The sequence below is a fragment of the Sminthopsis crassicaudata genome, chromosome 4, assembly GCF_048593235.1.
Source record: "Sminthopsis crassicaudata isolate SCR6 chromosome 4, ASM4859323v1, whole genome shotgun sequence".
Classification (NCBI taxonomy): Eukaryota; Metazoa; Chordata; class Mammalia; order Dasyuromorphia; family Dasyuridae; genus Sminthopsis; species Sminthopsis crassicaudata.
The window spans coordinates 297,575,662-297,590,236 of NC_133620.1; the positions used below are offsets into that span (position 1 = coordinate 297,575,662).

Below are 14,575 nucleotides of genomic sequence, written 5' to 3' on the forward strand. Positions count from 1 at the left end.
ATCTAAGAATGCTATTATTCTGTCAATGATTATAATTCCTCCGGCTAGGAATAAAATATTTCTTCCCTTAGACTTTAGGGAAGATATATTAGTGATCCTGAGATTATTGTTCTAACAATTAGTTTGTCAATGATTTCAAGTCTTCTGGCCTTAGAATACTCCTACAAACATTACTATCTCTTGGTCAGTGACAACAAAGTCTTGAGACCACTTGGTTCTACCTCTAGGCCATAAAATTAGCATACCACTGACATGAACAACTGGATAAATGTGTCTCTTTGTTTCTGTTTCTTTGCTAAATCTTACACTGGTTTGTGACTAATCTTTTGGGGTTCCTTCCCAACTTCAACAGACATATGAATAACAATGGACATAATTCTAAGAAAAAATTAGATTTAATTAATTAACTAAGCTTGTTCTATAGGGATTTTTTGGTTTAGGATGTTGCACCAAGGTGCTAATTACCAATCAGAGAAATGACAAAAAGTCTTATCACAAGAAGCTGTAAAACAACCATAGGAAATAGAACATTGTTTAGGAACTTCCAGGACTGTTTTTCTCAAATAGAAATTGACTACTTGAAAAGAAATGAGCAAGAATGAATAAATTTGTTTCTAGTATTTTCTTCAATTATTTAAAAATATTCTGAGAAATGTTTTTTTGAGTCTATATTTAACATATCAGAATAAGAAAGGACTCCATCACACAAAAAAATTTTAAGAATCTGTTATAATTTGCTGGAAGCAGTGAAATTGACAAACTAGGGTTGTTAAGAATTACTCATTAAAAAAAAAAATCAATATATAAGTCATTTCAGTCCTATCCCATTCTTTGTGTCCCCATTTGGATTTTCTTGGCAGAGACAATGGAGTGGTTTGCTATTTCTGTCTCCAGTTTATTTTACAAATGAGGAACTGAAGAAAACTAGGTTAAATGTTCAGGGTCACAGAGAATTAGCATCTGAAATCAGATTTGAAGATTGAGTCTCCCCATTCCAAGAATAGTGGAAAATTATGAGAAACTATCATCTTAATAGGCTGCTGAAACTAACTATAAATATAGACTAAGTCTAGAATCCTATTTCCCATACTACTTCTTTAACTGCTACCTGAATGTGAATGAATATAAAAGTAGATAAACATGAGCATTCTTACTGGTCGTTCTATTAAGTCAATACAGGGCTGCAGATCTAGTCCAAAATCAATGAAATTCCACTCAATGCCTTCTCGCTGGTATTCTTCTTGCTCAAGGACAAACATGGTATGATTGAACAATTGTTGTAGTTTCTCATTGGTATAGTTGATGCAGAGTTGCTCGAAGGAATTCAACTATAAATCAGTGTTGAAAGAAGAATGAGGATTGAAAGGCCATTCTCCAAAAATAAAAACAAATATGCAGATTAAAAGATCATATAACTAAGACCAATGTTGAATCACAAAAAAGTGAAGAATACAACTTTACATCTTTCACAATTGGGAAGAACTTCTAGTATGATAAGATAAAAGAAATTATGAAATCTTTGATAAAAAAAAAAGAAGAAAATGGAAGTACATATAGATGACCTTGGCCTAAAGTTCCTTTCTGCATCCAGATTTATGATTTATGAATATGTGAATCAAAAAAGACAGACATTATTGAAAGGCTTTTGAATAAATAAAATCAATGCTTCTAGAATTGTGGAAGAGGGGGGAATAGTGATTGGAGAAAAAATTTTAAATCAATCACAAATCACAAATAAAGTATGACAATCCAAATCTAAATGGCACTGATAAATCCACAGGACTGAAACCATTCCAAAAGATAAATGACCAAACGGTTTCAAAAGAAATATAACTTATTACCAATTATCCATAAGAAAAACTGATCAAAAACATTAATGAAAAAAAAAACACAAATTAAAAAGCATTCTGAGTTATCACCTCATACTGATCAAAATATCATAGTAGGTAAAAAGACAGAAAAATCCCATGTTGGAACAATTATGTAAAAGACAAGGCACAAATTCCATTGTGGCTCAAGCTGCGAATTAGCCAAACTATTCAGGAAGAAATTTTCAAGTTAACTTAGTTGTTAATATTAAGTAACTTATTTTATAATATAAGTAACTTATATTAAGTAACTTATTATAAGTTATATTAACTTAGTTGTTAATATTAAGTAATGAAGAGCATTTATTACAAAGATTATAATTCAAACAGCAAAAATTAAAAAAGATGCAAGTATCAGTACTATCCTTGACTTCTCACTATCTTTCACCTGTGTCTTTCTAATTAATTACCAACCATATCATTTTTACTTGCATAACATTTCTCACATTCATTTCCTTCTCTCTACTGACACCTCTCTCTGTCACCTTAACAGGCCCTTATAACTTCTCATTTAGACTATAGCAAATAGCTTCTGTAATTGATATCTCTTCTTCAAAACTCTCCCCTTTCCATTTTATACATTTCTATTAAAACATTTACTTTGAATGAAAATCTTACTCCTTGACTCAATGAATTCTAGTAGCTTCTTATTGCTCCTACCATAAAACATCAATTTCTTTCTCTCTCTCTCTCTCTTTTTTTTTTGGCTGAGGCAATGGGGGTTAACTGACTTGCCCAGGGTCACACAGTTAGGAAGTATTAAATGTGTGAGGCTGGATTTAAACTCAGGTCCTCCTGACTTCAGGGATGCCACCTATCTGCCCCAAAATATCAATTTCTTTCAAATACTTTCAAAACTTGACCTCAACCTATAGTCTAGGCTCAATGGTTATTACTCCCCCTACTGAAAAAGCCAAATGGTCTCTCTGTTATTCCTCATACAGGGGAAGAGAAGAGAAGATCTTCCACTCCACCATGGGATGAGGTACAGGGATGGAATGATAGTGATAGACAGGAGAATGTACAAGTTTTTGAGTGAGGAAAATGAGAAACATTTGTGGGTAACTACCATATCCAAGGTATTGGGGCAGGCATGATGCTGGCATTCTAATAGTTCAAGTTCAATATTAGCATGAAATGAGGTACTTAATTTAATTCAGTAAACAAAAGTTATAATTTAAATTAATATTTTGAAATACCTCAAAAATTTCAAACCCAGCTATATCCAGAATTCCAATAAAAGATGCTCCTTGTCGCTTGGTTCTATCCAGGGCTTTATTAATTCGATGAACAAGCCAGCGAAAAAGACGTTCATAGGTAGCTTTTGCCAGTGCTTCTACAGCAAAATCAGCCTGAAAATCAAAATAAAAAGTGTTTAATCTGAGAACTTTCAATTGAGCAGTAATAAATGATTTAAAATTTGAAGAGATTAATTTTTAAAAAAATCTCAAACTCTTTATCTTTAGCTTCATCACAGAAAGAAATGAAGTTTGGTAAAACAGGTGATTTTAAAAAGTGATGAATTTAGAGTGAAAGAACCTGTGTTCAAATTCCATCTTTGACCTTGGGCAAATCTTGTAACCTTTCTGGGCTTTCTGTAAGCCTCATCTATGAAATAAAGTAGCTGGATTAGAAGCTCTCAAGTTTCTTCAAGCTGCACTTATTAAATCTACGACTAAAGGCCTCTTTTGAATTTGTATATTGATATAGGAAATTATCACAAATAACCAAAAACATGAATAACTGACAACTGGTTTGAGGACATGACTACATTCCACTAAGTAAGGAAGCTTTGAAGGAAAGCACTTAAAACATCCTGTCAGTAGGAATATTCAAAAGTTCAAAGTTCCTTGTAGCTTTTATTAATAAAAACCAACATAATCAGAGAATTAGTTGGTTTTTCTTCAGGATGATCCCTTGCCCTTTTGCTGAGCCAGGCTCATAATGTCTCTTCTTAGTTAGCTGCACCAACTACTCTGGGTAAGATTAACTTTCTACCATTGTTTATACATCATCAGAATATAAGCAAGATTCTGTATGCCTGCAGGATATGCCTGCAAATTCATGTCATAATGTGAGAAAACTGCATAGGATAAGAGAGAGTAGGTTTTTGTACAATTTCTGTAAAGAATACTGCCTACATCTAGGGGGTCAAAACACTTATGGATTGGCTTTGGTGTTTATGAGCTCCATGACACTGAGCAATCTATTTCCCTGAGTCAACTTCTCCATTTAAAAAATGTTGAAAATTACTTTCCTGCCTAAATTGACAAGGCTCTGATGAATATAAAATATTATTTGATTAAGGTGAAATAAACAAAAAAAAAAAAGGGGGGGTTCTTGAAAAATCAGCCAAATTTTTGCAAATAAATACAACTAATAAAATGAAGAGACAATGAATGTATCATAGTAGAGATCTGTGTTTGAATCCTACCTATATCAAATCATTTAATCTTATAGTGTTCCAGGTGCTAAGACAAAGTTGCTGATCTTTATTGTAGAGCAAGTTTTTCCACCCCTTTTTAATACTGATGGAATCATGAAAGCCAAAAAGAAACCAATTTCTTAGGCTTCAGTCTACTTTGACTTTGAAAAGTTAAAAAAAAAAAAAAAAAAAAAAAAAAGAGTAGATAAAAAAAAAAAAATTACTAAACTTACTTGTTCCTTAGTTTGGGCTTTTTGGACATAATCTCTGCCAACTTTGATCCGAGGAGTAAGGATGGCACGAGTAAATTCCATTACATTCATCCCCAGGAGATGACAGAGTTTCTGTGCAACTGAAATTTTTAAAAGATTCAATCCTTAAATATATTGTGAGCTCTGATTTGTCATTTATTATTTAGTCCTAATGCCAGTGGCAACTATGTAAAAGTTTTATCATTTTTACAAGGCAATACTGACTAAAAAAAGAAAAAACACAACCACTTAATAAATCACATTGAAACAATCACAAAGTAACACTTCTCACTTCTGGCAGTTCAAGCACAATTAGAACATCATTTAACATGGAGTAAAGACCTATACTTGAGAAACATCAGTTTTCACAAGCACAGAATGAGGCAGATGTAGTTAGACAACAAAACGTTTGTGGGGAGTCTTAATACTTGGGAAGGTAAATGAGTCAAGAATGTAATAGAGAAATCATATAAGCAAAAAAATCAATATGCATCTCTCCACTCTTCCCTCTACAATTACTAAGAATTAAGCTTAAAAAGGATGTTTCTGGAACGACACACTTGGACTTGCAGACCCAAAAAAAACAGGTAAGAGAGAAAAACACACAGTTGGATATAAATATACGCAAGGAAAAAGAAGAAAGAAATGGGAGGGAAAAATATAGAAAAAGAGACAAAATGGAAGACATTCCTAAAAAGTAAATAGTATTTTGGTATGATCGACTCAAGTAATCCTACATAATTTAATAAATATTCTTCTAATGAGTTTTAATGAGGAATAAATGACCTAGATTTTCAAAGTTCTGTTAAATCCTTGATGCTGACAGGATTTCAAGTACAGACTCAATAAAACAGACTTAGGAGGACTAACTTAGCAACATTTTAAGATGTTCATCACAGGAAGGCAGGAGTTATTTTTAAATTGATTATTAAGGCAAAGAATGCTTCTGATGAACCATTTTATATTTTTGTTGCTGTTTGGTTGTTTTTTATTTGTGTCCAACTCTTTATTTATAAAACTCCATTTGGAGTTTTCTTACTAAAGCTATTGGAGTGATTTGCCATTTCCTTCTTCAGCTCCTTTTACAGATAAGGAAACTGAAGTAAACAGGGTGAATTGACTTGCCCAGGGTCACATAGCTAATGTCTGATGCCAGATGTGAAAATGGGTTTTTCTGATTTTAGGCCTTGCACTGTATCCATAATACAAATCCCATATATTTTTGGGACTGGCAAAACTAATATAAAAAGTATAAAATATGTAATACATGTAAATACCATAATGAATACTAGTTCCTTAACTAGTCTCAAATTAAGGACCTATCTCTGACCCACACTAGCCATTCTACTCTGGGCTCAACTTCTCAGTACTTTTGGCAATTCTAAAAGATTCTAACTTCCATAAAAAGTGCTGACTTTCTTTAGTAGAAGGAATTACCGGATCCTATAGTCCCTTATGTCAACAAAATCATACATCCAATACTTATCACTAAAGTTTTATGGGTCAACCATTTCAAATTAAAAATGAATAAATGATAACTATTATAATTTTTGTTACATTTAAATGGCAAAATTTGGACTGGAATCCAGGTCTTCAAATTGTTAGATTAGAGCTCTGTATGGTATCACTGCTTTAGGGGAAAAAATGAAAGTAGTCCAGTTATACTTTTTCATCTTCTAAAGCAGCCTAAATTTATTTTAAAATGGAAAAACCATTCTTTTTTTTATTTCATGTTTTAAAAAGCACAAAAATGGAGACCATGTGGCTATTGAGCAATTAACCTGAAAAGACCGGAGTGTTTTAGTAAACTGCAAGCTCAACATGAGTATTAAAAAAATAGTATGAGAATAAGGAAACTGAAATAATGAGCTACCTTGGTAGCTGTACCTTTCTATGGAAGATTCTTGTGCTTAAGCCATATTTGGAATAACTACCACAGTCTAGGAAGGACACTGATAAGTTAGAAAACATTCATAGTTCTAGAGGAGGATAAACTAGCAGAATGAAGGACCCTGAGATCATGCCATATAAAGATAGCTTATCAGAACTAAGGATGGGTGGCTTAAGATGACAGGCTCCCTAACAATAGGCACTCTTCTAAAGTTGGATATGCTTTCATGGTAAATGATATATTCCCACACACACTGGAGGTAGTCTTTGTTATTCAAATATGAGTTGGACTAGGTGGCCTCCAAAATTCTTTCCTATTCTAAGAGTCTAAGAAATGTTAAATAATCCTAAAGTTCTTAATTCTTAACATAATAACAAAAATTCAAGTCAATCATTTCACAGGGCAGTATGGAAGCATATTATAAACTTCTTTTCAGTTTCCAAAAAAATTAAGAAATATTTTTTCAGTCTAAAAGCTCTTTCCAGGAGTGCTCCTTATGTAAATATGGTAATCAAGAGCAAAAGACTTTTTCTCTAAGGATACTCAATAAGGAGGGAAACCAAATTTGGAACAAAAGATTTATCTTCTTGAAATTCTTTCTTTTTTTATACTCTAAAAGGATCCAGACCTATGATCACTAAGGGTTAATGAGTGTGTCTTCTCTTAGAAAGAATTAAGATATTGTCAAGTTATATAACTTTTTTAAAATTTAGGACAAAGCATACTACAACGAGTAATACATATTTTGCATGTGCTATAATAACACCTTTTGCCAAAAAAATATTTTTAAAAATTTAAGTTGTGAAACAAAAATATCTATAAACAAAAATTGTACAAAGTTTTAAAGCTTATCTAAACTTAAGAATTAAACAGCTAGGTGGCATAGTAAATAGAATGTGGAGCACTTGGAGTTAGGAAGACTTGAGTTCACAAACATTTACTTACTAGCTGTAAATCTGGGCAAGGTACTTAACTTCTGTTTGCCCCAATTTCCCCATCTGTAAAATGGGTGTAATAATAGTGCTTATTCTCAAGGGTTGTTGTGAGAATAAAATGAGATAATTGTAAAGTTCTTAGCACAGTGCTAGATATGTAATAAGCATTACATAATTATTATTCACCTCTAGACATGAAGCAGTAGACCTCAAAACAAAACTGCTATGGACTCACAAGGAACTAAGGATAAAAGCTTAGCATCAATATATGTTTATAACAAAAAAAGGCATATCACAAATAAAAGTTTGAAAATACATTTTTGTTTTTTTCTCCTCTGCAGATCCTGAGGATATAAAGGAAGGCAAGAAAACAATCAACTCAAGTACATTAATTATCTACCTGTGAGTCACTGAAAGTCTTCAACTATCAGAACAGTGATTTAGACTAAAACTAGAAGAGCCCTCTGTGATCAAATTCAGTGCTCTCTTCAAGATGAGAAATTCCAGTTATATGAAGAGTAAGCAGTGTATCTTTAGCTAAACTCGAGCCTTGCTCTATGGTGCATGAATATGAAGAAATGAACTACTAAAGAAAATGAACTAATCTAGGCTAGAATATGTCTTTCAATGCTGAGAAATACTCAAATAATCATATACTGAATAATTTAAAAACAAAAAACTTTGTAATTGACAATCCACAAGACTGGAAGTGAAGCATCAAGGGAAATGACAAGTCTCTTAAAAACAGACTCATAAAGTATTAAGCTATGACTTAAAGACCACAAATGTAGAGCAGGTTTTTAAGGAGCTTCTTTTTAAGAAGGTATGTGATGATGGATAGATAGTTCTAGTTTCTAGACTCAGAACTAAATCTAAAGAAGTGTCAACTTACTTGATAAAGGGAGTTTCCCCACCCAGGAGTTTCCTAAAAGTAATGAAATCACAAGTCTGATCTTTATCCTTATTTAAGTGATACAGTAAAAATCACAAGAAATAGGAGTAATGGTTATGATTGAAGGTTTTACAGTAGTAAAACATTTTATGATATTCTCTTATTTTAACCTCATAAAAACAGTTATGTAGATACTATTATCCCCATTTATAGATAAGGAAATTTAAGTGGATAATACATTTGAACTGGATCTTCCTAACTCCAGTTCCAGAATTCTATCCACTATGCCACTTAGCTGCCTACCTAACAAAGATAATTTCTCTAAGTTACTGATATTTTAAATTCTGTAATTTGTTTTAGCATTTCTAGGCTACAAATAATAGATTTCTATATGTAAAAACTGTGTGACTATTTTTGGAAGACACTGGAAAAAAAACAAATTGCACCTCATATTTACTATCATGTTTTATAATCAAAATTAAAATGATTTTATTAAATTACCTGTGTTTTCTGGCATGGAAGCTTGATCAGTATTCCTTTCTTTTTTAAAGGAGATGTTTCCAAACTGTAGCACCGAAGACACTACTTTAAGCATTGCTATGTTAAAAGACAAATGCATAAAGTATTCATAAAACATTTTTAAAATCAAATTGAGTTAGTGATATTCAAATTAGTTCCGAAATTTGTCAATGTTATTTCTTAAGCTTATAATTCCTGTTACAGGTTAGCAAACCCAAAGCTTTAAGGAAAAAAAAAAAAAGACAATGATTTTTTGCCAGTCATATCCCATTTGGAACTATTCAATACATATTAAAAAAAAATTAAGAATTTACTGCCTAGAAATACTACAAACTAGAAATAATATGAAAAATTGGAATTCCTATTTATAAACTTACAGACTACAAGGAGGATAGATATACACAAAGATCAACGGGTTTAAAAGTTTGGTTAAAACACAGAACTTCTTTTGAGTTTGCAAGGGAACTTTTTAACAAGTTTTTGAGGAAAAGAGATGAGGAGAGATCACTTTCAGCTCAGAAAGATCACATATAGCCCCTTAGCTGAATAGGATACATCATTGCATAGAGAGATGTCAAGTTCAGGGAAAATTTAGTCTTCCAGTTTGGGTTTTTAATGAGAGAGGAGACAGAGAATTAATGAAGGGGAGTGGCTTGAATTTAAAATGGAAAGGGAAGGTAGAAAGAGTGTGGAGGGCTTAACTCCAGGAAAATAAAGATTTCTATTTATCCTAGAAACAACAGGAAGGCATTGAAGGTTTTTGAGGTGGGAAGTGACATGGTCAGACCTGTGCTTTGGGAAGATTATTTTGGCAGCTTTGTGAAGGTTTGATTGACCAATGTTTAAAAGTTCTACCGAAGTGTACATTGGATTTACAGATCCCACACATACACAAAATTTCATCATGAGAGAAGCCCATTATATGCATCGCTTCCATTGTCTCTTGAAAGTTATCTTTGTCTTGCTGTCCAGGAATAGGAATGTAGCCGTTGGATAAAAATCTATAGTTATTAAATCCTTCAAGAAGCAAGTCAGCTGAGAGAAAAACAAAATAAAACAAATTTTAGCTATTATACATAAATGGACAATCATTTACTTCAGAATTTGAAATGAACTATAACTACAGCATAATAGATTACCACTCTCACCTGTTCTTTCTCAATTTTAGCTATGTAATCATCTACAACTTTATAGATAGCAGAATTCAAAACATTAATCTTTATATAACCTCTTCAGTTACCCATCACTGACCTCTCTCTCTCTATGACCCCAGCATTATTTTAGGTACTCATAAATAATTTATTTTGAAATGGAAGCAATATCATGAACATCACCTGACTAAAGCAAAGCACTAGTTGAAAAACCATCTGTTTCTTTTCCCTAGCATTGCATGTTATCTTTTTATTCTCTTTTAAAGCCACATCGCAGAAAATACACAAGTTTTAAAAGAAAAAATCTAAACTTTATATTTACACTATCTTCATAAAGATTTTTAATTTATTTTATGTAACTGAAACCTGGAAACACTTAAAAACTTTAACCTGACAAAGTCTACTTGTACTCTAAAAAAATCCAATATATGTTCTGGCCTAAAGAATTATTTAAAAAACAAGCTTTAAATTTCGTTTTAGAAATGGAAAATAGCACGTAGAACAGCCATCTATTATCACATGGGACAACACTTTGTCTTTTTGTTTTATTTCTAAAAAGTACAATTCAAGCTTTGACCTTTCTAAAGAGAAATGGCTGGATTCTATTATTAAATTTAAAAAATCTGAATAAAAAAAACTTGAAACTCTTTGCTGTTTTAATACATTGGTAACTTACACTTTAGATGTTCTCCTGCTCCAGATAGCAGTTGGTAAAATATGTGAAATGTACGTTCATCTTTTGCTTGACGAACTGCTCGAGATTTTTCCAAAAGATCTGAGTTACAACAGTTAAGAACTAAATATGTTGAAAGATAATAAGTTCTATTAACAGTGTCAGTATCCTCTAATAATGAAAGCTAAAATGAAAATTTATTTTCATATGACAACTGCTATTGTAGCCACAATGGGACACAGCAATGAAAATACACTTAACTCAAGTGTGAACCAGAACAACACACACAACTTGTATTTCAGCCTACTATCTACATTCAGTCATTAGGCTAGAAGAATCTAACGTCCAGTCAACCCTGAAATGAAGGCTATCATGAAATTACTTACAATAGTTGTGTCTACTTACATCTTAGGGAGAGGGAGGGAAGAAGAGAAGAAGAGAAAGGAAGAAGGGGAAGGGAAAGTGAAGGAGGAGGGAAAAGAAAAGGCAGAAGGAGAGGGGAAAGAAGAAGAAAAGGGAGAGAAAAAGGGGGAGAGGAAGGAATAGGGAAAGGCAGAGAAAGAGGAGAAGAGAGAATATGATAGCCTTCCCCTGTGGTTTTTTGGAAGTGTGAGGGGTTGTTTTCATCATTTCAAAACCATTGAATCTCTTATAAATTACTGTGAAAGAAATTGGGCCTATATGATTTGGACACTAAAAGGCATTGAAAACTTGTATGACAGTTCACTTGGCTAAAAAAAACCTCATCATCTATGCTCCTGCTATTATAAAGTATGCCCCCCCAAAACAAAACAAAACAAAAAAACTTTGCTTCCAATCCTTGACTAATTGTTACAGTAACATCAGTAAAGCAAAGGGGATATTTTATTCATAATGGCTTTCCAGAAAGGACTCCAATAGCCCATTTCTTTGCCATTTCTTATTACCATTTTTATCATCTTTTCCAATTTATTGAGATGAAATCTCAACTATTTCAATTTGCGTTTCTATTATCATTGGTAAATTGAATTTGAGCAATATTTCAAATAGTCTTTAATAGTTTCCAATTATTCTTTGGAGAACTTTATTTATATCCTTTGATCATTTCTCTACTGGCAATAGCTTTTAGTCTTAAATATATAACTATATAACTATACACACACACACACACACACACACACACACACACACACACATATAAGCTAAATAACTAGAACTATATATTAAACAGAATAATTTTTCCATTATCCATTAATAATGATAAAAAAACTTTTTATTGACAGCTTCCTTCATATTCTATAGTCTGAAATGAAATAGCTTTTAAATTTTATATTATTAAAACTATGTAATAACCTTTAAGTCCAAATCAATAACTAGAATAAAACCATTAACACTGCATAATTAGAACTCTAAGAGACAAATGTTATTATTACACCAATTTTTACAGATGAGGAAACTGAGGCAAAAAAGCAAAGTAGCTTGCCCAAGGTCATAGTGTCTGAGATTTGAACTCAAATCTTCCTGACTCTTGGTGTACTGCTTTATTAGTGCACCACCTTACTGCCCCAGCTCTTGATCATCGTGTTCAATTATGATATGAGTTTTGATATTCAGGTCATATATGCACTTTGAGTTTACTGTGGTATATGATGTAAGCCACTGATCTAATCTAACTTTGTCAAAACTATTTTCAAGATTGCCCAGAAATTCTTGTCAAATACATAATTCTTACCCAAACTATCATCATTCTCAGATTTGCATTCTATTGTTTCCGGTTTCCTCCTTATCTAATTTGTTCCACAAATTTACTTTTGTATTTGTAATCCAGTGTCAACTTGTCTAATGATGATATGACCTACAGCCTGAAAATGAAATTCCTAAAATTCCCAAATTTTTCAGTTTCCCTAGAGACTTTAGGACTTTTTATTGCTTTAGATAAATTGTTAATCCTATGACAAACTCTGTAGACAATTCTCTGAATACATAGTTTGATTGATATGAGCAGTTAATTTATAGATCAGTAATGAGCATGGATTTCTCTTGATTATAAAACATAGTTCTTTATTTCTCTAGAGATAATGAATGGAAAACTAGATTGAAAGTACAGAAGATCCAAGTTTAAAGACTGCCTTTGACCCCTCTTGGTTGTGAGATCCTGGGATTTAACAACTTCTAAGGACTTGAGCTATCTCTCAAAATAAAGGTGCTGACTTTCACCAGCAAATTAATTAACTCCCTTCTTCCCAATGAAATCTCTGATCCACTATCTCCTTATTTTTCTAAGGAGCATTTTGTAATTATTTTTAATGGGGCTTCCCTTTCTATTTTTTTTCCCTTTGGAGTTTGTCCTTACCATACAGAAATCTCAATTTTGTTGGTTTTATTTTACATACTGTTACTTTCCTGAAGTTGTTTGTTTCTTTATTGGATTTCTAGGATTTTATAAGTAAATCATTTCATAATTAGTGAGAAATAAATTTGACTCCCCTCCCTTTGCATTTCATCATGCCCTCAATTTCTCTTAATGTATCACATACTTTTCTAAAGCAATTATAAATCTAACAATGGGTAATGAGTTACTATTGCTGTATCTACTGGAGAAAATTAGCTGTAACATATAATACTGTATTTTTCATTATTTTTATAAAGGTCTTCTAACTATGAACAAATGAATTACATTGCCTATGAGTTATTCAATGTCTATAACCATCTTATAGTTTTGGACAATTTCCTCATGATTATAATTGTATTAATTAGGAAGCACTAGGAAAACAATTGCTTCCCTTGCTTGAATCCCTGGTAGAAATCCAATGTGATCACAGTAATTTGGGGGATATACTACTATATACTGTTTGCCAGGGTTTTATTAAAAATTATAAAAACATGAATATTAATTATATTCTCCATTTTAACCTCCCACAATTTAAGTATTAGGCCTATGTTTGTTTCAGAAAAGGACATCGGGAAAATATTTTCTTTTTCAATTTGAGAATAATTTGTATGACAGTAATTGACACAATTCTCAGAATCAAATTATCATGGATTATGAGGAGTTGAGGGCACTTTAGTAGCTGTCTATTCAATAGGTGGTTGACTAACTTATATCTGAAAATCTTCAAGGAAGGAGAACCTACCATCTTCACAGGAACCCCATTCTCACTTTGGGGTCAAGTTTAAGTCTTAGAAGGTTTTCTGACATCAAATCTAAATTAGGCTCCTTTCAGCTTCCATTTGTTGTTTTTGGAGTCACACAAAACAAGTCAAATCCCTCTTGCACACAACAATCCTTTAAATACTTGAGTACACTGGCCATGCCATGAGTTACCTCTTCCCCAGGTTAAACACACCTTATTTTTTATCTCTATGACATGTGCACTTGAGGCCCTTCCTTCAAAGTCCTACTTGCTTTTCTCCAGATACTCTCCCCATTGGTGTGTAGAATTGAACAAGATAACCTAGAAATCTTTATTTCAAAGCAGTCTCTTCATTTCCTACTTTAGTAAAAAGGGCAAGAGAATAATCTAGCAAAATCTGCTCATGAATCATGTGGTTCATGAACCAAATTATCATGGCTCTTTGTAATTAACATTTCTTAATCTACACAATTGATCCTTTAACAATCCATTCCAGAATTGTCCCCGTTTTTTCCTACAAATCTATTCCCTCTCAGAAATTTTGGAGCATTCAGTTCAAATGCTTTTATAATTTATGTTATAATTTGGTGATTTTGGATTTTGATTCTGCTTATCCTTTTAAAGTTAACCAATTCTACAATTTCTTCTTTAGCCCATTCATTACTCTTATTATTCTGAAATCTCCATTTATATCAATAAGTGTTTTTATTGTTATTTTTACTTATGGATGTGCTCATATTTGTGTTTTTTGCACTTATTTACAATTTTTCTGTGGCCTTTTATTTTTTCTTTCTATTTTTCTAAGACACGGTTCTGAGTAATGTATATTATTATTATCTTTTTTCTTCCATATTTTT

The 14,575-nt window shown here is 32.2% G+C and overlaps 1 protein-coding gene across 1 annotated transcript in view; it reads right to left on the bottom strand.

Moving 5' to 3' along the window:
• Window positions 1-14,575, bottom strand: part of MYH10 (myosin heavy chain 10) — a 185,257-nt gene that overhangs the window by 85,688 nt on the left and 84,994 nt on the right. Inside the window, 6 exon segments of the mRNA XM_074311912.1 lie at window positions 1,155-1,328; window positions 3,068-3,220; window positions 4,527-4,645; window positions 8,764-8,859; window positions 9,673-9,816; window positions 10,609-10,707. Of these exon segments, the coding sequence (XP_074168013.1) occupies window positions 1,155-1,328; window positions 3,068-3,220; window positions 4,527-4,645; window positions 8,764-8,859; window positions 9,673-9,816; window positions 10,609-10,707 (785 nt within the window).